Raw genomic sequence first — 27976 nt, forward strand, 5'->3', positions numbered from 1 at the left:
GGACGGATGGATTGCTATGCTCTTTAGTTAATATGGGAATGTGAATCACCAAGATCGCACGTTGAGGTGGTTGCAATCTTCATTTAAAAGTTATATTTTTTTGTATGGACCTCTTTGGAGGTGATGCACATCCATAATCAAAATTATTTATAACACTTACAATGATTCTACTGAGCTATTAATGTGGCCCTTCCTTGTCTAATAGGAGATACAAATGGCAATGAAAATGCTTATTAATCATAAAATCCACAATTCAGGATTGAAGAAAAGAGTAACTTATTCCCCTTCGAACTTGATAACAATGTTTTGATGCCCAAATCAAGCCAGAATATAAAGTGAGCAACAACTGTGAATTAGAGCTAAATATAGATAGTCTTATAATGAACGGTTTGTTATTAATTTGAACAAATCAAAATTATGTCATCATTTGTTTTTGGCAAAATTTTGCAGTGAATGATCAATATGAAGCAGGTCTTGATAGATATGATGACAAATACATCACCTGCTCACAAATCCAACTATTTCATCAAAAATTAAATCAAGAATCAGTCATCTACTATGTGTCTATGTCCTACCAACAACAAAAATCTCTTGCCCAAAATTCAGTGTAAGCCTGCAAAACAGAATACCACACCAGTCAGCCCGTGACAGTCTACAGCTAAAAGCAAGATCATATCCCTTTCTTTCATTACTTGGGAAAAAAATAACAAGAATTCAGATAAGAACAACTACTGAACAAACTGATCTCTATCTCAACCAAAGTTAGGGTTTGAATACATGAACAGTTAAGTGTACAATGCAGTAATAATGTGATATGCTGAATTCACAATGTGGTAGATAACTTACTGGAATCTAAAAAAAACAAGCGTGTGATACTGTGAAGACACAGTATGCTTTTAAGCGAACATTTGAAATTGTGGGAGTAATGGGATGGGGCAGCCAGCAGACTGGGAGGTTAGGCTGAGCATAACCCAAGAATTAGAAGGTATTAACTTGTTCAGCCCAGACACAATCCAAGGAACTCTCAGATTTTTCATACCTAGCCCAACCCAGATAATCTGATACCCCAAACCTTAAACTCTCATCAGTTTTTACTGGATCATAAATAATTTCTACTGACGTTAACTCGAGCTATTAGATTCAACTTCTGCTGACAATTATAACTTTCTAACTTCATTGGAGTATACACCCTACAATGAGTGGAGGGGTCCTACAAATATGAAATTTAGACTAGAAAGATTAGACAAATGACTTTGAAAGATGCCAGTAAACAACCTGATCCAACACAAATAAGAACATGTGGGTGTCTAAATTTTGTAGCATTTACAGCAGTCAACTTGATTCCTAGGAAACTGGCAGTAATTAAGGTTGCTCCATGGTGACCATGTGGTCACCGGTTCGAGTCTAGAAAAAGCCTCTCTGCAAAAGCATGGGTAAGGCTGCATGTATTATGATCCTCCAACCCCCTCCCCCTCCCACAAAGACCCTATAATGGTGGAATCCTTGCACAGTGGGTACACCCTAGGAAACTGAGAGCACCCTCCTCTGGTAAGGACAGTGGTTCATCACAAACCATAACTTGGATGGATTCCCACATTCAACTGGGCTAATGGAGCTGCAAGTAGTCTTGGCAGCCTACTGGGAGAAAACTGATGCCCAGGCTTGACTTTTTTAATCTAAACATTTATTTTTGTTGATCCACCAACAAAATAATGAATACAAGATATGATACAATACACACCTATCTTAACATAAAAACACTTTGATTCTTTATCTGTAGAACAGGAACTAGCTCACTGCTGCCATCATCTGCATCATTGGGATAGTGTGTCAGCAGAAGAGAAAAAATTGGACTCAATTAAGCCAGTTTTTAGCAAGGTTTCAACAGTACCTACTTGCCTGCTCAAGTGATTCTGACACCAGGAATAACAAGAACCATGATGACACACTCGACAAGTTACTTTAATTGAGGAAACTAACCTGTATTAATTCCCCATGTTTCGCCAAGGTACCATATCGTGAGTATCAAACGAGCAAGAACCATGTACTCCAGTATCTTGTATTGAGGATAAAATAAAGGAATCAGCCTTTTAGCATTCAACCTTCACTAGAAGCAATCATACTAGATTTTGAAGTTTCGCTCCCTCTGACTACTCTGTTATAAATAACTTTAAAGGACTGTGATCCATACGGCCTATTGAGCAAACTTATAGGCATCCGTAGAGTCTGTTTTCGGTTTCTACGTCCCCTAATTAAAATACTGAAGCTTCCCTCTCCAACATTCTTTCGACTGTGTCTTGACACATCCTTCTCAACAGTGTCTTCCACCTTCTCATTTAGATCGCTGCCATCACTCACTTCACTTTTTTCACCTCTAAAAGATCTTGAGTTGTCATTTTCTTGCTTACTTTCTATCCCAGTTTCGGCTGCTTTTGCCCCATTCTCTTGGACCTCATCTGGTAGATTACCCCCGTTCTTGTCAGCTTCATCCCCTTTTCCGCTATCAACTGGTAGAGTTGAAGCTGAAATCATTCCCTCAAGATTATGGGATTGCGTTGTTGGCTCCACCACAGGGTCAGCAACTGGCTCAACTACCGGTGGCAAGACAGGAATCTCCATAGGATGGCAAGCAGGCCACACAGCGCCAGGAACAAATTCTGATGCATTTGGGTTCATATTGCATTGCCATGCAATATGATTTGGATGAAATGGGCTGCTGGTCATGGGAAAGGTGCTGACTGGAACTGCTTGTGGCTGAGTATAAGGCGGGTACATAAATGGCACGGGGTGTATAACATTTGGGGTTCGAGGAGGTGAGGGATATGGGTGGTGAGGTGATGAGCAGATTGGATGCACTGTTGGGAGGACAGTGGGACGCACAGGGTGAATGGTCATGTTCACTGGCCAAGGAGCAACAGCTGGTACAGCACCAGCAACAGAAGCTAGATTCATGTTCATAGTGACTGGTGGTCCACAGACAACAGCTGGAGATGGGTTGAATGGGGCTGCTGATGCAGACAATTTCTTGTTGGGGAGGTCTCGCGTATCACCAGAATTCGTAGTCGAGAGTTTCCCTTTCAGATCCTCTTGCACTGTAGAGCAAGAACCCCTAGGCTCAACAATGCTAGATGTAGCCTTTGCACAAGGATCTTCCTTTAGTTCACCACTGAAACTTGCATTATGATCACTTTGGATACAGGCACATCTGGAAGTTGCACTTTCATCAGTTTGAGTGCTGCTATTGCTGGAACTTACATTATTGTCAGTTTGGTTGCTCTCATGTACTAGCAGTCCAGAATCTTCAGTGATGTCTGATGCATAAACTTCCGTAACTGGACATGCATTCTTAGAAGTTTTATCTCCCATTTCATCTGCTTGTTTTGTTTCTTCTTGCCTCTCAACAATTTTCATTTCATCATTTAAGTGCATTTCAGTATCAGGGATAGAACTGTCAGTCTTCTCTTCCATGGTTTCTGGAACACAACTCTCAATCTTCTTTTCCATTGTTTTTTCTCCTTCCAATGTCATGGGGACCACCTTTGCCTTCTCTTCATTTTCTTCCTCTTCATGTTTTCCAACATCAAGCTCATCATTACCTGGAAAGTCATTTTGGGACTTCACGACTTGCATCTTAGCAATGGTGCCTGGTGGGGCAAGTGCCACTTCCTTGTAAGAAGGAGACTTGCCAAGATTAACTAATGAGTTGCTAAGTTGAACTGATGTGACTTCATTTGGTGCAGAAGAAGACCCAGGTTCAAACATGGGATTGGATACTCCATCTCCTTTCAAAGAATTGTCTGCAATTTCAGGTTTGGCAGATGAAGGCACCGACTTAACCCTGTATGTTACAGCTTTGACTATTTTCCGACCAAATTTAGTAGCTGAAGAGTTGCTCTTTGCAGGATGATAATCTATGTAGCTCCCAGGAGTAATGGTTCGTTTCTTTAGTAAGTAATACCGGCTGTTTTGATAAGTAGTCTTCACTCTAAATTGATCTGTTTCAGCAACTGCATCCTTTTTCTGATAATTATAAACCCTGCCAACAGTTGGTCTTCTCTGTCTTAAACGGTGACTGTATGAGCCAGATGAACGTGGCCTTTGGACAGGTTGCCATCCATCTTCTCCCTCAGCAGTCACTTCTCTTTGTACTTCATTGACATTCTGCAGCTTCTCCTCTACTAATTCTTCAGCCATAGTCTGCTCTAACTGAATTGGTGGAATACTTTTCTGGCTCTCTTTTTCCTTGTTTCTGGGTTCAGGGACCTGTTGCTCTTCATCTGAAGTTGTCTGTGAATCTTTTAGATATTCTCTTGAATTTTCTAAGCTAAAATTTTTGGCAGATAATTCCTTAACCTGCAAATGAAGACTTGAAGCATCATTTAAAGTCTCTGCTTCCAATAACTGTGTTTAAAAATATCAAGAAAGGATAACAGTGTATCATCAATCCAACAGAACATACTTTTCCTGTCTGCCTTTACTTAGAAAAGCCCTACAGTAACTTGCACTAAATTTAAGTTGTGCTAAAAAGTTTCCAAATAAAAATTCAAAGAACCCCAGAAGCCAAAAAGGAAGTCAAAAGAACTAACTCCAACATTAGATATACACAAAGCTTGAGCATCGTATCACATTCAAGATTATCCAAAATAGGAGGAGAACACACATAAAAAACGGGTGCCATTATATGAAGTACAACCTAACACCTATTGCTGATTGTGGCTCAGATGTCTGATTATTGGATCATCACAAAGCAGGTATTGACCAAAGACACCTTAGGACAATCCAAAAAACATCACTAACTAATAGAGAAAAAACTAATTTGTCTCATCCATAATCCCTATAGCTAGATGACAAACTGAAACAGTTTATCCATGAAGAAATTTCCCATACCTTTGTAGCTAGGACTTTCCTCCTGACTGCATCGGCATCTCTTCCTTTGTCATGTTGATTAGGATTGATGTAATCAAGTAAATCTGACACACTGTCATGTAAAACAAATAACAATCAGTCACTAGGATTTCATACCATGTACAACCCACAAGAATGTCGCCACTGGCAACCATAAGGACCAGAAAAATATGACTGGTAGCCAGCGCCATGACATGCATGATTGTAGACATAGTGATGCAATGTTTCATCACTAACCAAGCGTCAGATGGTTTATCATCCAATTTTTCTCATAGCCCCTTCGTAGAACTGTTGAATCTCAAAGCTGCAAAGTCTCCTATCAGACTTTTGGCAGTAAGAAGTATTTCGGCTTTTTCTTTTGGGTGAATAGAAAAATATCTTACCAAAAAAGGGAAGTGAGAAGACAACCAGGTATGAGATCTTTCTTTCGGGTTTTCATTTTTTTCCATTTTCTCTTTTTTATTATTTTTTTTGTTGGGTGGAAGGGGGGGGAGGAAGAGGAACTCCAGGCTAGGCTCTAGGAGGGACTAAAATAGCATTATTTAAGCCCCAGGTAGTAACAATGTGCCTGTCCTTGGGGTATCCACAAGGGGTTTCAGGGGGAGAAGATAAAGCTTCGAGGAAATATTTCTGTAGTTGGACCTCGATTTATTCACATTGCTCCTTTCTCAAATACACCTAGCAAGTATAGTAGACATTAGTTGTACCTATTTTTAATTTATTATATAGAGCAAATTGCTCTAGCACCCAAAACAGAGGCCTTTAAACACTGACTACCCACTTTATTTTTGAAAAGCAAAGACACCCCAAAGTATCATTGGACACATTAGTCCAATGACTCCAATCTGTTATTGAATACAGTTAAACCATTGTTAATTTTTTCAAAATCTCAAGACTACCCTTCCAATTAAATGAGAAAAAAAAAAAAAAATAAAGAGGTTGGGTTGAGGGATTTAATTAAAATTACATTTCACTTCCTTACTTCTTAAATTCACAAACAAAACCTAAACGAAAGGGTGAAGGGCTTGATGCAACTGAGCATTTTTGTTGGAGCAAGAAAACTTTAGCTAAGATAAACTAAATCTATCTCAACAACCTAAACCGTAACCCTGACATTTCCTATTGGAGTTGTTTTAAGTGGATGATACATACTCTCCTTTTTTCATGGTATTTCTCTGGTTCCATTTCATATAAAAATAATGAAAAGATAGCAAGGAGACTAATAACAATGTGAGCCCCAGGTAATAACAATGTGCCTGTCCTTGGGGTATCTACAAGGGGTTTCAGGGGGAGAAGATAAAGCTTGGAGGAAACATCATTGTAGTTGGACCTCGATTTATTTACATTCCTCTTTTTTCAAATATACTTGGCAAGTATATTAGACATTAATTGTAACCATTTTTAATTTATTGTATATATTACGCAGTGTTTCAAAAGAAAATGTATATTACTCATTATATCAAAATATTAAATACATAACAGAATACAGAATATCTAGACTAACAGCAATATGCCCAAAAGGAGCAAACATTTCAGCAAGGAGACCACATTAAAAGGGGGCCGGGGGGGCCCCCCGGGGGGGGGGGGGGGGGGGAGGCGGGCGCCCCCCCCCGGGGGGGGGGGGGGCCCCCGCCGCAATGGGAGCTCCACCATTGCGCCAGGCCCGCCCTTCATCTATTGTTCTTTTAAAATAGCAGAATCACATATGAAAACCAGTACAAGCAACAATATTAACACATATTTACCTTAAATGGCCTTTGCTAGCAATGGAGGTATCAGGCTTACGGGTTCCATTTCGGGCAGCTTCTTGCTGTTCAAAAGCCTTAGACTCAAAGTACTCAAGCCAAGCCGCAGCATCCTGAAAGTTTGGCATTGATTCTTTACACATCTATTTTCTGGATAGTGAAGATTTTAAAAGTGCATTCATCACCACAGACAGCAGTTCCCCCATTGTGCCTTCCCATCTTGCCATGGAGGAAGGAGTCCTGGCTTTGTGCTGTCATGTGGCCCATTAATGAAATACTAAGCAGATTCCAAGTTAAAATACAGAGCTATATTGTGAATCTGCAACAACAAATTATCTTGACTTTATTTCCAAAATGGGGCGTGGATGATATCAGCTGCTCATCGATGGGGTCATGACATCTACATATGTGGCTATCCAATTGAACATCCAGGAAAACTACCATGAATTTTAGATTTTGAGTTAAACAAACAAAACAAAAATCTCACTAGTGGATACCATAGAATATAAATGATACCTGAGTGCGCAGATCATCTGGCCCCAGCTTGGCTCGAAGAATTTGCAAGGTTGTCTGCTCATGCTGAATACTCAAGGGGTATGCCTCCATTAATGAGAGCGCAATAGCTATTGCATGGTAACTTGCTGCAGTCTGGATCAGTTGGAAACAAAAAACATTTGCCTCTCAAAGGATGAAGAGAATTTGTTGAAAACTTTCTGAAGCTAATCTAGAAGTTTCTTAGAAGACATAACTACTATGAATAGATAAAAAGACAAAAAAAAGAGGAGCAGAACGGAACACTTTCCGGTAAAATATTTAACAGCATATATATTGGAAGCCCAAGGTTTCAATCACAAGCATGGTTCACATCCACATGGACAATGAAGGGATATTTAAACAAGGTTGTATCTTTTACAGGGTAAAGTTATGCATGAGGATTTTGAAAAGATTCTCAAGATGGCCCATATATCTTCCAAATGGCAGCTCCAATGGGATTCAATTTTTGGAAACAGGCACCCCAAATGAAACATCAAAAAGTGACAGAATAAAGCTTGGTAATCCATGGCATATTAGATGACCCATATGAACACCATGGATGCTGAGAAATGCAAGGATGCATGGATAATTCATATGGTGAAATACAAATTCAATTGTCAACCCAAACTAATTGTACATGTGGCTCAAAAAGTTGGACCATTCTTAGAAGCTTATCAAGATGGACCATCTAAATGGACATATAGTCTTTTCCTCTTCTTTTATACTTGTAATATTACAAGGTCATCCAGCACAATCAATGCACACTTATTCAGCAAGAATCTGGACTCCACAATCACCCAGTCTCCTAGATACACCCACCACAACTAAGATGAATTGGCAGCATCTATACTAAAGTTGATGGTTACTAGTGTTATTAGTTAGGACTTAGGATTGCTAGTTATTGATTATTGTCTACGAATATCAGCATTTTACTATTTATATGTCAAAATTTAGATTTATGTGAAGACACGTATAGGTCAAGGGTATATTGGTAATTTATTCAGTACCTAAATGCTTATAGATAAAGTGGCTGTTTAGACTCTCTTTTCTCTTTTCTGATAGTCCTCTCTTTCACCTCTTCTTCTTGTCGTCTCTTGTAGTTTTCTCTTATTTATCTTGAAAACACAGGCATTCTCTTAGCATTGGTCTTTCTATAAGTTGGGTTAGGAATTCATCACATTGTTATAGCTTTCATACTGGTCCAAAGTTAGTGCCTTTTCCTTCTTCAGTTGGGAACCTTTTGCAGACTACATAGGATGGTTGAGAAGGGCTTGTTGGCATTTTGGGGACTGTTGAGATGAAATGCATAATTTGCAATTAGAATTACATTTACAAGGGCAGCTGAAGTTTCAGTGTAGATCTCTAGATATGACTTGAAGGTAATGTGTCTATGTTCCCTGTTGTATCTTCCCATACAGCGGAACAATTCACTGTGAAAATGACTTTAATAATGGGAGATTATATAAAGAACTTTAAAAAAAGGACCTGAATATGATCTGGGCCCAGTAATCTTTTATTGCACTTCAGAGCTTTGTGAAGATATCTAAGGGCAACATGGACATTTCCAAGTCCTTCCTCCATCATTGCAACGTTGATATATGTAGCAGCAGTGTTTGGATGAGATGCGCCACAAGTAAGATGTAAAAGATAGAGTGCACGCTTTACATACCTGATTAGCAGAAGATAATAAAAATCAAAAACCATAAACCACAATAATGGATACAACAGTAGAGAGGCATTCATGACTATTATGAGGGAAGAAGAGAGCAGGATTGGAACTAATCTCATGCTTAAATGATAACAATTATGTTAAGGTTAATTATTAATGGCTAGATAAAGTAAAATCTCCATGACCAAATAGTAGGGATTTTATAGTGCCACCATTTCCATTAAGTTTCTGGACTACTCAATAATCTTAATATGAACACCATATCTGAAATGCAGACAATTGAGGGCTGCCTACAGCGTCATTCATAATAATTAAAGAATTGACCAATCTAAAAATTCAGTCATCCATCAAATTACTCAACCTATGAAATTACCATTCTTTTGGGTATGCACATGCACAGAAAAAGAAAAAAAGATTACAGAACCAAAAACACTGAAGGAGACAGTAGCAAAATCCAGCCTTTGTTGACATATGCCAGTAACAAAAGACCAACATTCGATCCCAGGTCGGACTTCTATCATACATGAATAGCAGTGTACAACTGTTAGCATTATAAAGAAAAATGAACTTTACATACTTGAGAGCCAGTTCTGTGTGCTGAAGCCTGTAATAGAATACTGCAAGATCTCCATAACTTTTCATTGTATCAGGATGATCAAGTCCTAGTTCCCTCTCATTTATATCCAATGCCTTTTGTTGATAAATGGTGGCCTGACAATTGAAGCATTTTCCAAAATGAAACAAATTCAGATCACGTTCATGCGAGACAAATGTCACTTTTAAAGCTTACCAGAGGAGGTGGGGGTGTTTGTATTTGCTACCATACACATAAAATACACAGAACTGCTTTGTTGCAAATACAGGAAATGTCAAGATTTCATAAAGGAGAAAGAATTAAAAGTGAACCTGATTGAAGTCTCCAGTATGATAGAGAACTACAGCCAAAAGACTGTAGGCACCCGCTGTCATCCGATGGTAGGGCCCACAAACTGATACTAACTTTGCTAGAGCCTGAATCCCACAAAAAATATGACTTAATGGATGCTACTATAATGTTTCTTTTGGTGAAGCACGACCATTGCTTCAATAATCCCTAAGAGTAGATTTTGGGAAACCATACCTTTGTTCCATGAGTTACAGCATCTTCAAGCTTCCCCTTGTCCAGAGCAGTTTTTGAAGACTCCAGAAGTTGTCGCCCATCTGCAGATGAGCAAGCAACTTGCTGCAATGAAACAAGACAAATTAAGTACAGATATTGACCCATTCAATCATTCCAGGACTTACTTTCACATCATGAAGAATTTTTCACGATTAAAAGAAGCAGAATGGTGTTGTTCATCACCTTATGCACTGGAACCAAGCCAATAATGTCCACTTTCCTGAAAGGGTTTGCAGACTCCATATCAAAATCCCTGGGAGCTAGTTCAATACCCACCTGCAAAACATTAAAAGTGTAATGTCTAATTTCAATTACTAAATAAAGGACCTATAGTGCAAGAGATACACCAAACCAACCCAGTATTCTGCCAACAAATGCTAAAATTTCCCCAATTTTCCTCCCGTGGATAGAGTGACAAACAACATTTCACCAAGGCTTTAAAGTTTTACAAATCTAATAAAGTCTATCTAGAGCACTCAAGACAGCTGAAATAAGATGCCATGTGTCCCTCTCATGGAAGACATCCACAATGATTGAAAGGCAACACTTGGTTAACAAAAATATTCTGGGCATAAGAGTCAGAAATGTAAAATAGTTTGAGGATCTTGTATACACAAGCAGAGTCATTAAAAATAATACCAGAGGTAGGTCAGATGTTATCATAATATCAATCCTCGTGGTTAGTCAAATTTGAAAGGAAAACCACTCATTATGGATGCATTTCATGCAGACAACTCAGGCAAACACATCAGTATTCCACCCTTCCATTCCAAAAAGTATTGCACAGAATTTTCTAGACAGCTTCTCAACATTAATTGCTGGGGTAAGGCCATGTAGGAAATTGTCCCCCAGAATCTGCTTGTGTGGAAGCCCTCAGCACAGGTTTCACCCCTTTAGAATTTTCCAAATATGAGAAAATGTGGCAGCGGCAAATTCCAACTGAACGAATATATAGGGGTTTATTTTGGGTTTACTTAGGAGGAAACCGCTCATTATGGATGCATTTCATGCAGAAAACCCAGGCAAACAGGTCAGTACAAAATAATATACAGAATTTTCTCAAGAGCTTCTCAGCATTAATTGCTGGGGTAAGGCCAGGTAGGAAATTGTCCCCCAGACTCTGCTTGTGTGGAAGGCTTCAGCACAGGTTTAACACTTTTAGAATTTTCCAAATATGAGAAAGTGTGGCAGGGGCAAACTCCAACTGAACTGCATTGTGAATCTATATGGGTTTATTTTGGGTTTACTACGGAGGTGATCATTAGCAACACTTAGAAATCAGAATCCAAATATCAATTACCTTATGGCATACACCTCGTAGGATGGCAAACTTCCGAACATCTTGGTAGTTTAACTTGCTAATGTCCCATTTATATCTCTTCATCAGGAAAAGCTCCACCCACCTCCATACAAGGGCATGCATGCTACAAGAGCCATGTGATTCACCATTTTCTGGGACTCCAAGCATTAAGTTTAGCGTGGCAGCTATTGATGCAGCCATGTCTTCAACATTGACGACAGCGGCGATCACTGCCTGCAGGATGTGCTTGAAAGCTCTTACTATCATCTCATGAATGCAGAGTGATTGCACATGTGATAAATTTTCTGACAGCTTAACCTGGTCAATGACCAAGAAAGAAGCAGTTGAGTGTGAATCTAAATAAAGTAAATGATAATAACTTCAAAAAAAATATTTATGTGCATGCAAAATTGAAAAAAGAATAATCCTTAAAAGTTAGAAAGCTAAAGTCTCAGGATAAGGAACTAACAACACTCCCCAGTGAGCACATCCGAAGACCTCTAGTGTGCATAAAATCAGTCAATGTCCGACCATCAACTGGTGAAAGTTCCAGTGAGCCAAAGTCTGCAACCTGTGATGCACAAAGAATGATGGTAATGAAAATCGCAAAAATTAAATAGAAATGAAGAGATAATTCGGACTGTTTTCAGAAGATACCAGCTTTGGAAGAGCTACTTCATCATAATATTTCTGAGACATATCGATCAGTTCTTGCAAAGACTGTAGATAAAATGTTGGAATTAGGATGTAATTCTTTATACAAATAATAAGATCAAGCTTACTCCAACAAAATCTAAGAAACGTTACCTTGCGATGGAGCCCGGTCGCTGATTCTTTTAAACGCGTAAAAGCTGAACTGGAGAGAATCGCTTTCAATGCAAGCTCATTCTCATCTGCTTTGCTTTCAACATGAGATTCAGCAGAAGACAACTGAGCATCTTCAGCTTCTGCAGAAGCACATGGAGTTTTGCCATCTGCAGATTGCATATTCTCCTTGCTCTCATCTGATTTCTTCTTGTGGTTCTTAAGGAGCTTAAGGGGCTTTCCCAATCCCTCAACCTTTGCTTCACTTTTTGCCTTACTACTGGAGGGTTTTTTATCCTTTTCTGCATTGTTTTGATCTTGCAAATGTTGCACCCAGCAAGCTCCTAGTTCCCATCTCACAAAAATGTCACTTTCTACTTCCTCTTCCTGAAGTTTGGAGACACTTTCTTCCAGCACTCTCTTCACAAAAGACTCACCAATGGTGAGCTCTTCAAGTTCCAAATTTTGTGAGCGTAATGTTCCATTCTGATCTGAATTTGAATCTTTCTGAAGAAGCAATCTCAAGCTGTAATCAAATATTTTACAAGTTAATTATGGACAGAATTAGTCCCTTAAAATTACATATACTCAAAGCGTAGCAATGGGAAGTAAAGTAGTGAGTTTACCAGAAAAATAAGAGAAATAAATGATGACATCAAAGTAATTAATTATACATAGCCATGACAGGTATGCATAACTGCTCAGCTGCAAGTTGGTGGTTCTTGTCTAGGACCACTTTATGCAATCTTACAAAAACAATCACCAAAAGTAATTTAGGTATTTTGGGAATTGAGTGACTGCCTCGTGCACAGTGTTTGATGAATTATATATATGTCCACAGTTTGGTCCTTGATGCTGTCAATAAGATGAAATACACCTTATTTATAAATAAATTATTTCATTTTCTTGTCAATCAGTCATTGCCTAGGCCTCAACTGGCTAATGCCTTGGTTCATCAACTATCCACTTCGATAATTTATAACCCCTGCTATAAAGCTGCTGATGTCCATACTTCTCAGGATTGGTTGAGTGGTAAAGATCCATACTTCTCAGTGGAGAGGTCAAGGGTTCGACCCTTGCGGACGGCATTTCATTTCCAGTATTAAAAAAGCACCAGTACCCAAAAAAAAAGCTGTTGATGTCCTAGTCATCTTCAATTCATTACTGTTCCTTCCCTCTTTTATATGCCAAGAAAATACAATTAATAGAAGATGACCAAGACAAATTCAATGAAGTCAAGCTTCAATTAAGCCAACATGGGCCATGAATTTCTCTTTAGTGAATTGCTTCAGCATCCCATCGCATACTTTATGTGATTCAAACATACACTCAAGGAAGTCTAGACTGCCTTTATGTATTGCCCAGAAGAGTCTAAATAATAGAATCATAGATTCACAACTTGGTAGTGTTCCACTCGTTAGCAAGGACTTGAGGTACTGGCAGAGACACCAACAAAGAGCTGCTTTAATCCCAAAAAGTGACCAAACTCCGCCAATGTTTTGCTGCCGGTCCCAAGCCGGGTAAAGGAGGAGGGTTGATGCGTCAGGTCGGCAGCCGGCACCGGAAAAAATCTAGCCAAACCTTTTTTCATGGATTCGACCTTATATGATAAAAGCTATGCTAAGGCGTTCCCCGAAAAAAGAAGCGACGCGCTACACTATGGCCCGAGTGTAGTGATAAGTGGGCAAGAGTTAGCTAGGGCATCCCCTGTAAGCAACACGTCTCATTGGCGCCCGGATGCGGTGATAAGTAGTCAAGGGTTCCTGCACCGTGGACGAGTGCGGGTAAAGAAGCTAGTCCATAAACGTAGGATTAAATTGGCATTTTGGAACATAGGATTTTTAATTGGTAAGAGCTTAGAATTGATAGATGTTATGAGGAGAAGAAGGATTAATGTAGCTTGCATTCAAGAGACTAGATGGAAGGGTAAAAAAGCCAAAGAGTTGGATGACTTTAAAGTTTGGTATATTGGGGATAAAACAAATAAAAATGGAGTGGGTATAATAGTGGATAAAGATTTAAAAAATGATGTGGTGGATGTTAAAAGAGTGGGTGATAGGATTATTGCTATCAAGCTTGTAATGGAGAAAGAGTTCGTAAATATAATTTGTGCATATGCACCTCAAGTAGGATTAGATGAAAGTCTAAAGCTAGAATTTTGGGAAAATATGGATGGATTAAAGCAAGGAATTCGTCAAGGAAAAAAGATTATCATAAGAGGCGATTTAAATGGACATATTGGAAAATATCAAAGACGATATGAGAGTGTACATGGAGGATATGGTTTTGGAGAAAAGAATGAAGAGGGGATTTCAATTTTAGATACTACTTTTGATCTATCTATTATAAATATTTATTTCAAAAAGAGAGATGAGCATTTAATTACCTTCAAAAGTGGACAACATAGAAGCCAAATAGATTTCTTCCTAACTAGAAGACTGATAGATTGTTGTGCAAGGATTGCAAGGTGAAACTGGGGGAAAGCTTAACTGCACAACATAAACTTGTGGTCTTGGATATGTGCTTAGTCCTAAGGACACATAAAAGGTCCAAGGTAAACTATCCCAGAATAAGATGGTGGAATTTGAAAGGAGAGTGCTCTAAATCCTTCGTTAATGAAGTAGTCAAACAAGGAAAATGGGATTTTAAAGGGGATACCAATGCAATGTGAAATGAGATGGGTATGTGTATTAAGAATGTGGCTAACGATGTCCTAGGTGAATCAAAAGGAAAGCTCCATTCTTATAGAGAGACGTGGTGGTGGGATAGTGAGGTTCAAGCTGCCATTCAGCCATTAGGAATAAAAAAGGTAGTTTGAAGACAAGGCAAAGAACTAAGGATGTTGAGGATCTTCAAAGGTATAGGTTGGATAAAAATGAAGCTAAGAAAATTGCGGGAAAAGCAAGGGAAAAGAAGTATGAAGAGTTATACAATAAGTTGGGCACGAAGGAAGGGGAAAAATTTATTTATAAGATAGCTAAGATGAAGGATAGGAAGAGTAGAGATCTTGACCATGTTAAAAGTATTAAAAATGGAGATGGTAAAGTATTAGTTTGTGAGGAGGACATTAAGAAAAGATGGGAAATCTATTTCTCTAGTTTACTAAATGAGCATTCTTCAAGCACTTATAATTCGGACGATTACACCTTTCACCATGGCACCAATGTCCGAACTTATATACATAGAATTTCGATGTCCGAAGTAAGAGAAGCTTTGAAGATGAAACTCGGCAAGACACAAGGTCCTGATGAAATCCCAATTGAAGTATGGAAGAGCTTAGGAACCCATGGACTAGTTTGGTTGACTAAGTTGTTTAATAAGATTATGAGCATAGGGAAAATGCCAGATGAATGGAGGAGAAGCGTTGTGGTTCCAATTTACAAAAATAAAGGAGATATTCAAAGTTGTAATAACTATAGGGGCATTAAATTGATGAGCCATACGATGAAATTATGGGAGAGAATAATTGAAACCCGTTTAATACACTTAACTACAGTTACGGAGAACCAATTTGGGTTTATGCCGGAAAGATCTACAACGGAGGCTATTTACCTAATTAGGAGACTTATGGAAAGGTATAGAGAATGTAGGAAAGACCTTCATATGGTATTTATTGACCTAGAAAAAGCTTATGAAAAAAAAAAAGGAAAAAAAAAAAAAAGGGGGGGGGGGGGGGGGCCCACCGCCAGCTATGCGGTAAGGAGATTAACCAGCTCAAGATGAGGTCCCCGGTGTATACGCTGTGTAGTGTGTTGATTGCCCGGGGGCAGGCCGGCGTCATGATCGGCATAAAAAGCCCGGGGGCCGAAGAGGGGTTGGGGGCCCAAAAGGGTGAGGGGGGGGCGAGGGCTTAGGATCGCAGAAGGAAAATTTTATAGGACCGTTGTTCAACTAGCTATGATGTATGGTGCAGAGTGTTGGGCTTTTAAAAAGAGTCATATAGATAAACTCAGTGTAGCAGAAATGAGGATGCTAAGATGGATGAGTGGCAAAACTAGGATGGATAAGATAAGAAATGGTCATATTAGAGTTGGTCTAGGAGTTGATAAGATTCGAGAAAGTCATTTGAGGTGGCACATCCACGTTCAACGGGGACCTATAAATGCCCCTGTACGGAGAAGTGATATAATCCATATTGAAGGAACTAAATGAGCTAGGGGTAGACCTAAGATAACCTTAGGAGAAGTGGTGAGAAAGGATATGTATAGCTTAGGCCTTGTATCTAGCTTGGCCTCAAACAGAACTGATTGGAGGGCAAGAATCCATGTAGCCGACCCCATTTAGTTGGGACAAGGCTTATTGTTGTTGTTGTAGTAATGAAGCTTCAGGCAATCAAGTCAGCAAAAGGTAGATCCTCGTTCTACACTTACTAACAGGTGCTGGCATACCCTCTCTATACTTGTCTAACAATATACAGCAAATAGCCTCTCTATACTTGCCTAACAACATAGAAAAAAGAAATAGAAGCAACAGAAATTCTTTAAAAGGATGAAGGTGCTGATAACAACCTGTTAATATTAAGGGCATTGGCACCTCCTTCCGGTTGATCAATGATTTCAGCGCTTTGAAATGGACCTACTTCATCAACCTCAATCTTGTCAACTTTCACAACTGCAATATAACCGCAGTATCTTACGTTGACAACACCAAGAGTGACAATGTCCTGCACTTCATGCAGTATATTTTACTCACCATGGAACATAGATAATTTTTTTTTTATGTTAACAATTTCCCAATCGAAAAAAAAGGGTCCTCGAAACCATGTCAAAGAGAAAAACAGAAGCATTTATTTGGAAATTATCTTACTTGGGCTGCAGTATTTTCATCTGCAGTAACCCCCTTCAGTAGATTTCTCTCAACCACATGCTTGAGATCCACTCCTATTGTTTCACTTCCATCGATCTTAGTATCTACCTTCAAACTTGCATCACGAGCATCTTTCTTCACTGTGATGCTTAGGTCCCCCACTCTTTGACTGTAACAAATACTATCTTTTCCAACCACAGTGGTTGGATCCAGTTCTTCCATTACCCTTCTTATGGCGGAAATTGCTTTGAAAATGGCTACATCTACAAAAAGGCTGTGAAGAAGGAAAGCTTTCCTATCCCGGACCTGCCTCTCTTCTGCTGTTTTGCAAGGCATAGATGCAAGAAATGAAAACTCATGAGCCCAACTGATCAAATCACTTTTCCCATCTCTTCCTAAACCACCTCCATTGCCACCCCATGTTTCGTCCTCCATTGGGAGTGGAGGAAAAACTGACGGTGACTGTGCTGCAACTGGGGGAGTGAGCCACGTATTGGCACGGAAGCCATAAGGCAGATTTCCGAACTGCAAAATAAAATAGTTCTTAACAAAAGCAGGAATATGTAGGACAAAACTTAAAACCATTTTTAAGGAACAGCATAACTTAAGATATCAAATTTCAAATCTTAAGACTGTTGCTTCAAATGGATAGAAGATATTTCCTTACCTTGTTACGTTCCAAGAATGCTTTCATGAGATCATCATAGGCCTGAAAAATAAGCCATGAGATATGCTTATGGAAGTTCCAGTAGATGTTTGATTTAAAAGCAACATAAAGCAGAGAGAAATAATTCATTGAATCGCAAGTCTTGACTTCTTATAAAGCATCACACACATCGATACAAATAGTTTGTCTAAACCATGCTTCATAAGTACAACAAAAGAATGGGGGATAGCATTACAGCAATACTCTGTAAAACCTTTTTATTTATTCATTTTTTTCTTCTTATTTCCAATTATGTTAGATGTAGAAAGCCATGTTGTAACATCTAATTGTCTGTCTCGTTTTACCAATACATGCCCATTATTTTGATATTCTTATATGAAACACAGAAAATCATTCAGCATTCATTTACATGGAAAGATGAAATGGAGATACACTCTTTTAAACAGAAAAAATGAAAGGAAAGAAAGACAATGTCACATCTTCTTCTGATACATTTACTTCCCATAGAGGCATCACAGGACTAAACATCACAACCTAGTGCCAGATGCAGGCAAAATTATGAAATACTTCACATCTTTACCACGCTTCATTTCTTCGGGAGACTGACTTACTGAAAGAGATGAACCAGATAGAATATAGCATGGCTACTGATAAGCAATCACACTGTCAATTAAGATGGCACTTTAAACATATATGACAGGGCCATGTAATAGAATGTAGCACAACGTCGTCCTCTCTTTCTTTTAGCCTCTTTCCCCCCTTCACAATTACTCCTAGAGTATAATTAATATGGTTAGATAATTCAAACACTCAAAACCACGTAACATTGGTAGTGTCATTAGTTTGTGAGCAGCAAAAACAGACTGTAACTGTGTCCGAACTCTGAAGGCCACAATACCTTTCCTAAGTCCTACTGATGATCTGACTTCTCAAAGCTATACAACAATTAAGCCTTTATCCTGATTAAACGAGATCAGCTACAAGGATCCTTGCAAAGACAGAATATATCACATCATAATAAAAGATAACATAGATAACATAATAATAAAAGGTCCACAAAGTCAGGGCAAAGCCTTGGAACCGGGGTTGGCAACCCAAAAAAAAAAAAGGTCCACAAATGCTGGGACAACCTCGCCCATACAGATGATCCCATCTCCATCTCTAAATCTAATCTTCAGATGATTACCAAACTTGATAAAAGTCATTTGAATCCAGAGTCTGTTGAAACTTAATTTTGCACTGCGATTAGCTGATTCAACCATGTATCAGTCAAAGTTCTTGTATTAGACAGTGCTCAGCAAATAATCATCTCCCAAACACTTCACACCATCCAACAGCTGTTAGGATGTCCATACAAATAAATACCCAAGAAAACACTTCACTAGAGATGTAGCAATTATTTGTGGCATACCACAAGCCATAAAAATACATCTAGCAAAGCTTGTTATTAGACCTTGAAATTTAGAAAATGCCGCATAATCATGAGGAAAATTTTATACATCTAGCATCACATATTTTCAGACCACAGAGAGAGAGAGAGAGAGAGAGCTAACATTGTCGAAGGCCCTGCTAAGCTGCCGTAACAAATCAACTAAGCTGTGGCTCAGAAGCCTCTGTTTTCCTACACTGTAGAATCCTTTGCTGCAAACCTCAACAAGGACCAGCTTCCCATTAGAGAGCTTCACCTGCAGATCAACACAGAAGCTCATTCAGGCCTCTAAATTAATGTGCAGTGGCACAAAAGGAGAATCTCTCCGATGGTAAAAGCAAAAAATGTTCAGGTTGTGAATCTTACTTCAATTGAGAAAAGAGGTTTGTGGGGTAGAACCTCGTCGACCTGTTGCCTTGTTACCCTCCGTATAACTGCAAAAATTAACACAATATTCACCCCATGTCACTTTCCGACATGGCAATCACTCATCACACAAGAAGAAGCAGTGGCGTGACAATCTCACTCTCTTGTGAGTTGTGACCATTGCCCATCCCCTTTTCTTTTTTCTTCTTTTCTTTTGGGTAACCAGGGAAATGTAACTACCAGTCCCATCGTTTTGGCACTTTGAGGACTAACATAGTGCAATATTAACAAAAAGTCAAAAACCTTTTTTTGTTTTACTTCGTCAATTATGTAAATTTAACTTGATTAGAGATTTAGAGAAAGAAATTAAAGAGTAGAACCCTGAAGATATGGAATTGGGGAAAGAGGTGACACTTACATTGAATCGGAGGCGTGAGATGGGAAAGCGAGAAGAACTCGTAGAAGGTACCAAGCTTAGGGCAAGCACCGCTGATCTCTCCCTCACCGTCAATCGAGACATCTTTCGATGAAGAAGAAGTAAGAGTCGGAGACGGATGCGGGGAGGAGGGCTTTGCCTGGGATTTCGCCGATTGCTTTGACGTTTTATTTTCAGGCCCATTGCCGTGGTTTCCACCACCCCCTGCACACTTCCCGGCATCGCACCTGCAATCTTTTCCCGCTGCAACTCCTGGAGTCACTTTCGTCCCCGACGGACCGAAACAGGTCGTACAAGCCACAATGTCGAGCAGCCGTCGAATGTGCGCTACTGCAGCATCCTCGTCGTAGTCCTCTGTTGCAATAGAACCAAAAATCAAGATTCAAAACTCAGATATCCAGACTGAACAAACGTTTAAAACTGTAACGGTCCGGTTCCATCAAGCTTTATCGTTGAATTCCCGCCTTTTCCTACTTGGTACCATCCAATCCATGTGAAGGACTCGAGATCCGATACACTATTTGATATATAAAAATAAAATAAAAAGGGAAAAACTATTCTCTGTTTATTTATTAATAATAAAAGAAAATTTCAGCTATGGTGGAATGGGAAGTCTGAAATAATTGCGATAAATTATAGCTCATCATTTATCCTCCGAAAAATGAAAATAACAATCAGTCCATCTTTGCTAACCGACCTTCGACTAACGTCAAGACGCACGGTTTCAACGCAGCGACATCTACCGTGTCCTTCAAACGTGGCCCACGGACCTGCTTGAAAGAAAACAGAAGGATCAATATAACGGTATTCAGGTCCCCACATGGGCATGTTCACTAAAACCAACTTCTTTTTTTCTTTTTTTCTTCTTTTATCGGGGGATTGTTAAGCATTAAAATTTCAAGTAATTGTACGATAAAAATCAATAATGAGAAAAATATTCTAAAAAAACCATTCCTTATTTCGATCATGGGTCACAAGTCGTTCATAGCGCTTGAGGTCCATTATACATATGCTTTACTAACAAATATCGAGTACAGCTGTACAATATTGATCAATATGCATCGATTTTTCGTACATTTTTATATTTAGTGAACCAACTTTAATGAAACAAGGGATAAAAGAGCCTAGTTATGTAAAGAAAGTCATAACTATATATTAAACCCATCTTTTTTAAGTAGAGAATCTGCATAGCTTTTAAGCCCCTTAAAGAAAAATAAATTTACATTTAACAAACTTAAAGGCAAGAACAGTAGGCACTTCAGATTCAAGCGGGGTATGGTCGTCACTTAGGCTTCGCAATCCACTTCAGCTTCCACCAAGCCGCAGAGAACTGTATCAGTTCCACCTTTCTTTTTTTTGGGGGTAGAAACTGTATCAGCTCCCACATTATAAATTTATACCAAATTGATGAAAATGCCATTATAGATATCCTATCGGGCCAATCCACACCAATTATGTACAACACTCAACAATACAACAAGGATAACGATAGCTCGACGTAAGGTACCAAAAACAAACAAAGTTAAGAACGGGCTAGCCCTAACTCCTAAGTGGTCCACAATATCATCATCATCATCTAGGGTAGGCCCGTAGGGTTTTTGGAACCAAGATCTCTTGCAGCGTGGTGGGCCAAAAAAAGAGGAGCAACTGTAAGAAGCACCACGAAATAATCTACGTGCCAAACGTTCTTTTATTTTTATTTATTCATTTATTACCTTTTTTTTCTTGTGAGGTATGAAAGACCCAAATAAGAGGAGCAACCCTTACCTCATGAGATAACGAATAGTTGGTAATATTGCAAGTGACCGCATTCACGGACAAAAGTCGACGAACATCGATAATCCTGTCCGTCGATATTCCCTGTCGTTTCAAACCAAATCAAATCCCCAATATCTCCATTTTTAGGTTAATCTTCTCAATATCTAAATTCACATTCCAATCAAACTGAAATCAAAACCAGCTATTTTCATCTCTGCTTTAATGAAAGCTTAAATTGTAACTACTCATCATCGTCGATAAATCAAATTAAACTGCAACTGAAAGTGAAAATCCGTTCAAGACTCTGCAAATCAAACAATAGGAAAAACTGACCTTCAAGATAATGCGAGACTCATCTGGAAGCCTCACAGTGATGTCTACGGCTACAGGAAGAACTGTGTCACATAAACAGAGACGTACAACAAGGAAAGTTCAGTATTAATCCGATTTCATACAGAAGCATGTTCTAAGAATCGCGAATCCTTACGTTTCTCTTCTTTCTTCTTCTTCTCTCCCTTCGTTTTTCCTTTACTGCTTCTTGGTGCCATCTTCTTCATCGCACACAATTGAGCTGCACTTCAATAACGGAACACCTGTCAGGACTGTAGTTCAATCTATTTGCATATAATAGATAAGAATCAAATCATTTGAGAATCAATAATGTGTCTTAAAGCAACAGTCACAGCCAATAGAACACAAAAGAGGAAGTAAATGCTTATGCAACTCCATAATAAATGAAGGAATGAAGCAAAAGTATAATTATATCTACCATTAAAGGTCCGAATAAGGAAAGTGCCAATACTTCGATGTATACCTTACGATACAGTGAAGGAAAACTAGTTATACAGAACTAAGATTCGAGTTCAAGTCTCTGAGAGTGTTCAAAGATTGGATAAAAAAGAGGACTCCACTACCATTAAAGCCTTCGACAAGAACAGAGAAGTGAAGAGAAGAAAAGACTAAGAACTAAGAAGAGATATGAAGGTGAGAAGCGTGATAAGGAAGGAAGGGCGGAGATTTAACGGTCAGAAATCTGGATTTTATGACAGCGGTTCTTTGGTAATTCATCATTTCTCTCTCTCTCTTCTTTTCCTTTTTTTTGGGGTAAAATTTCATCATGTAATCTCCGATAAAATGTATGTTTGTGGAGTGTGGATTGAAATCTGGTCTTATCTTGATTGAGGCCTCAAATAGAGCCGATTTGGAATCAATGGTAGGACCCACAAAACCCATATATTCCAATCATATCTCAATCAGGTTAGCCACGTAGCCAAGTATTACTACAAATTTCTCTTTTTTTTTTGAATTTTTCTTCTTTAGCTCCTTCTCGTGCACCTTTACTCTATAAAAACCGAAGCAGAGAAGAATTTTGACTTGCGGATGTTAGAAGGCCTTGAACATGAAAGAGACACGCTCCCTACCAATACTGATTGGGAAAATTTCAGCCTCACCCTAGGTTATCTAATTTATCAGTTACACTCTCTTAGGGTTAAAATAATATCATGAACTAACACTTCATTGTTAAGAAATCAATAGATATAAACAAGTAAAACTTTTCAAAAAAATAAAAATAACCTTGAACATAAAACACTACTCGACTTGTTTGTTTGTCTTCTTCTCTTATTTGTGACTTCTTCCACTCACAATCGTAAATATTCTAGAGTTTCAGAGATATGGTTCATGTGTAGTACTAACAAAGACTAATGGTATTTGTAATAAAGGGTTTAGATGATACATGATAACTCAAAGGATGGCATCAATATTAGGGGTTAACTCAAGGGCTGGTATTGAATTTATTCATACTAATTCAATTAAGAGTTTGATTGTCGGCTTTGATCTCATCCGATAACAATGGAAAATTGGAATTAACAGGCATTTAGAAGTGGTTGAACTTCAATCCTTTGATGTGATGTTAGAACACATATCAGACATCTACAAGAAAATAAATGATTCATTTATTTATCAGAAATGGACTAAATATCAGTGAGATCAATCAGTCACTTATTTTTGTGATACCATACCTCCAAGAAGCTGGTTGTGAATTGTGATGAACGGTATGGAAGAGCCAAGATTCACATCTGATGGTCTGTCATCTTTTTCTGTGATAATTGACAAGAACCGATGTGGAGTATAGGTTGGCCAACCATCCATAACATGCAATGCAGACATTGAGAGATAGCAAAGTCTATCTGTGCCTTGTGGTCCTTCCACAGTCACTAAAAATGGTAGAACATTTTACATGTCTTTTGTCAGACTTTTGTTGTTAATGACATTATTTAATAAGAGTTAGAAGTCGCTTGTACGCCCTAACAAAAAATAATACAAAGAGTGAGATATTATACCAACGAGGGTTTAGAAAAGATTCATTTAACAAGATTTTGGAAACTTATATTACAACCATGGTTTGAAGTATTGGCGAAATATAGCCATGTCAGAGTGGGGAAACACGACACCTCCCTCTGAGTCTCTGACACGAAGTCGACGGTAAGTCGGTGATATGTCACTGATATGTCGCCGATGTCGCTTTCTCTCTCCTGTTTCTTGCATTTTAACTTTATTTTGCTTCAATCTTCGACGTTTACAAATACATCTTGCTTTGTTATTGCCAATTATTACATTGTTTATGTTGATCAAGCGAGATTTCATACAAATCTGCAAGTTTTTCAAACTTCTAGTTTTGCCCGCATACAACTTTGTATGTGTCTATTATGAACATTAGTTTAAGTGATATTTTAGGTCAAAATAACATTGTTTATTGGCCTCAAGTTAGGCTATACAACAAAATTCATAGTAAAATGACCCCAGATACCCCTCAAAATTAAGGGTCGGTGTCACCCGACATATTGCGATATGTCTCCGTGTCGGTGGTGTTGCCACTGACACGGCAACATAGAGCGATTTTTTAAACCTTAATTACAAGTGTTAATTAATTTTAAGATTTTTATCCGTTTTCGTTATTATCATTGTTGACATCAATATATCTTTGTTGAAGAATCTGAATTTTTTATCCGTCAAAATAGAAATTTGTATCATTCTCACACTTTTTCATCACATCCATTTTACACTGACGGATAGAAAATCTAAAGTCTTTGTTGTATTTGATTTGTTAGACATTTTGGTCCTTAAAATCAATAAGGCAATTTTATCCTTAATATTAAGAATAATTTTATTAATATTAGACTGAACAAGTGGCATTGTCAAGCAGATAAGCCAATACATTCAAGCTCATTAATGACCTGTATAACACACTACCAAACGTTAACCTGAAATTATATGTTTATTGAAGGTCAAGAAACCAAGCATGAAATGGCTTCAAAAAGCAGCCATACTTAATCAAAATCTTTAAAATATTCAATGTCAATCGCAGTGGAGGAAAAGTTGCAAATCTATATCTCAATTCTTAGAACCAATGGGTGATTTTAATTATGATTAGCAAAGACATTTTAAGATAAAAAGTGCAATGAGGTCAGTGCTCACCACATGTCAAAATGCAAAATCGTAATATTTTATTTGAAAAGCTAATGTGAATCATTGAGGTTCTCTCCCTTTATTCTAGTTTAAAAAAAATATATATTTTTTTTAATTACTATAAATAAAGGGCAAAAGATACTCACAGCCAAGGTATGTTATGTCGCCGACATCTAGGTGAAAAATCGGCATGTTGAAATAGAGCGACATACAAAATAGGGAAGCAATACGAAAATTTCCAAAGTTTGACAATTGTCGGCGACATATCGGCATATGTTGGAATAAGGCGACACAAAATAGGGAAGCAATACGAAATTTGCCAAAGTTCAACAATAAATTGTTGAAATATCGCTGCATATCACTGATAACTTCTAAATACCGCGAAAAATTCAAAATATCGAAGGTAGTAGAGGAGCGAGAGATGCTGACCATCACTCTTTTCCTCTGCATTTTCCTCTATTTTTTCTTCACTCTTAGAGAACCGTAGCACTAGATGAGTGAGTGGGTTATGTAGTCTTCAAAATATCCATGAGAATGATTAGTGTTTATGATAAGACCCTGGTAATACCCCTGCAACCTCTAGTAATCCTCTCACAGCTCTCCTCTAATTCTAGCGCTAATGCCCTCCTCATCGCTACAATTTCACTCATTCAATCCACTGAAGTACACCGGCAGACCCCATGGATGTTGGTAAAATGTCGTCGACATTTTGAACCTTGCTCACAGCATACACTCAACCATGAATAAATAATTCCTTATAAAGTGTGACTTATTTGAAGTGGGAGTGACTCTAGACTTATAGTGCCCAAATAGGCGGCTATTGGAACTTTTTTGGTAGTAGATTTGTATAGATTTAATTTCACCAGCAGAGAGGATAAGCAATTAAAACTCCATTACAGTATAAATGAGAAAAGAGTGGTGGCCGCTACAGCTTACGCTTCCTCTCCGTACCAATCTTTCAACCACTTCAAACCAAATTTGCGATTAAATTTGAGTGGGGCGGTGTCAATTTACATTATATTTATACCATAAATTGAATTATCTATGATATAATCATATAAATATATAATTTAGAATTTACAAGTTTACTATAATGCCCTTCTATGGTTTCTTTTTATGTGTTGCTTTCATATGAAATTATGGACTCACATTGATAAAGTGAACCTGTTTTTGGTGTATGATAGTGAAAAAGACACTGTTAACCTTTAAAAGCATAGTTTTCCCAAGGCCAAGGGCCATGACCCTACCCAATTTTTTAAAATTTCTTTACAATTACTCATTTGCCACTCTTTTCACGCTAAAATATCAGCATTTGGCCCGTGAGGCCCCACTTTCCGATATTTTGAAATTTCTCTAGAGAAATCTCTCTAGTCCTCTTTCCATGTGTAAAATACCAACAGTTGCCTCTCCCCTTCTCTTCCAGCCGTAGAAAAATGGTCCCTTCAATTAGACCCTAGTCTTCTATGATTATTTTTAAATTAAAGGCTGTTGACTTTAGGAGCTACCCTCATGTAATCCAATATGTACTGAAAACTATCCCTATCTTGTCCTACTATCTAGGAACTTTTGTATAGCTTTGTACCACTTGCCTTCTTTCTTACCTTTGATGGCATGTTGCTTGTTGTATAACATCAAAAGTGCCCCCGGGTGGCGTAAAAGGAAAAAAAAAGAAGCAACAACAACATTATAAGAGCTCGAGAAATGGAATCCATTGTCCCATGGATTCTATGTGAGAGGCTCTAGAATACCTTCTAAGTTGTAGTGCAAAGACAACATCAGTGAGTCTAAATCGTCTCCACCCAAACTGGTTGTCCACACATTCTTCTACATTCACAGTAGGTCATAATATACGAGACAGAAATTTGGATCTTCTCCACTCATCATTCCCATATAGTCATATATCGACACTCACATAAGTATGAGACCCATACTGTCATGCTTGGATATGAAAAAATATCTAAAATCTACGAATAGACCTATGTATGAAGGTAGGAGGATGAGAGAAGGGACAGTTGAGTGGAGAAGACTTGCACAAAACTCAACTCACTCTTTGCCTTTTTCACAAGAACCTCCAATGCGGACCACAAAAACCCGATTGACAATTCCAGGGGCGGACCTATGAAGGGGCCGGAGGGGGCCATGGCCCCCCCCGGATTTTTTTAAATTTTATCCATATTCCCCTAATTCCTTTAATTTTTCCAGTTTTTTCTCTTCATACATGTGAAATGTCACTATTTGGCCCCCCCCAATATTGTGAACAATTTTTAAATGTAAAATGATGGGTATAAATGTCATTCCTAATAAAAAAAACTAATCCATCAATCCCTATTTATTCTCCCTTCTCTTCTCTCTCGTCTTTTATTCCTATTTATTCTCTTATGTTTCTATAAACGTGGGTTAAAGGAAATATTTGAAAAAAAAAATCTTATTAGGTATTCAAAAATCAAAATATTATTTCTAATTAAAAACTAACTTTTCATCCCTATTTATTCTCTTATCTCCTCTCCCCTATCCTCTTCTTTTCCTATTTATTCTCTTCCCCTTCTATAAGCGTGGCTTAAGAAAATTTGGAAAAAAATCTACTCCACAATTAAGTCTCTTTCTCTTTCTCAATTTATTCATTGTTTCTTTTTTTCTCTTTTTTTTTTTTTATTCTTTTTAATTTGATTTTATATTCTATGTTTCTTTATTTTTTCTGCAATTTTTGTTATTTGATTTTGCATTGTGAATAAAATGTCTATAGTTAGTAGGTAACTAATTACCATTGATTTGCATCTCTTACCTTAAAAAAAATTTTGGTTTACATCTCCTACCAATGAAAATTTTGGTTTGCATTTAACTTTTTAGGGTTGAAGTCATGTGTATATTTTTTTTTATATTGTTGCTTTAATTTTACCTATATTTTGTCGAAAAAAAATATATCATTATCA

At 38.1% G+C, this 27976-nt stretch overlaps 1 protein-coding gene across 1 annotated transcript; it reads right to left on the bottom strand.

Annotated features, from left to right (window-relative positions):
• On the bottom strand, positions 1-22607 carry LOC149014121 (protein REDUCED CHLOROPLAST COVERAGE 1-like). Its single transcript, XM_089159533.1, has 26 exons — positions 22393-22607; positions 22066-22149; positions 21912-21973; positions 21588-21680; positions 20518-20590; positions 19803-20174; positions 19385-19452; positions 19143-19274; positions 17590-17631; positions 16923-17447; positions 16625-16779; positions 12120-12642; positions 11970-12032; positions 11782-11883; positions 11313-11630; positions 10196-10288; positions 9974-10075; positions 9760-9864; positions 9431-9564; positions 8670-8853; positions 7167-7298; positions 6651-6763; positions 4888-4978; positions 1981-4353; positions 1742-1809; positions 1-613 (listed from the first exon to the last, which is right to left on the bottom strand). Exons 2-24 carry the CDS (start codon positions 22133-22135, stop codon positions 2098-2100), a joined length of 5808 nt encoding a protein of 1935 aa, XP_089015659.1. The 5' UTR covers positions 22136-22149; positions 22393-22607; the 3' UTR covers positions 1-613; positions 1742-1809; positions 1981-2097.
• Positions 22608-27976: the final 5369 nt, after the last annotated feature.

This window comes from Hakea prostrata, chromosome 6 (assembly GCF_041222555.1).
Source record: "Hakea prostrata isolate BN-2017 chromosome 6, UWA_Hpros_2, whole genome shotgun sequence".
Lineage (NCBI taxonomy): Eukaryota > Viridiplantae > Streptophyta > Magnoliopsida > Proteales > Proteaceae > Hakea > Hakea prostrata.

Bases quoted from the DNA above. Each gene is read 5' to 3' on its own strand.
- LOC149014121 (XM_089159533.1), bottom strand. From the start codon at position 22,135: ATGAAGAAGATGGCACCAAGAAGCAGTAAAGGAAAAACGAAGGGAGAG. The intron at 20,591-21,587 runs GTAAGGGTTGCT...TCTTTCAAGCAG, and splicing joins ACTATTCGTTATCTCATGAG to GTCCGTGGGCCACGTTTGAA. The intron at 6,764-7,166 runs GTATCATTTATA...CCAAACTTTCAG, and splicing joins CAGATGATCTGCGCACTCAG to GATGCTGCGGCTTGGCTTGA.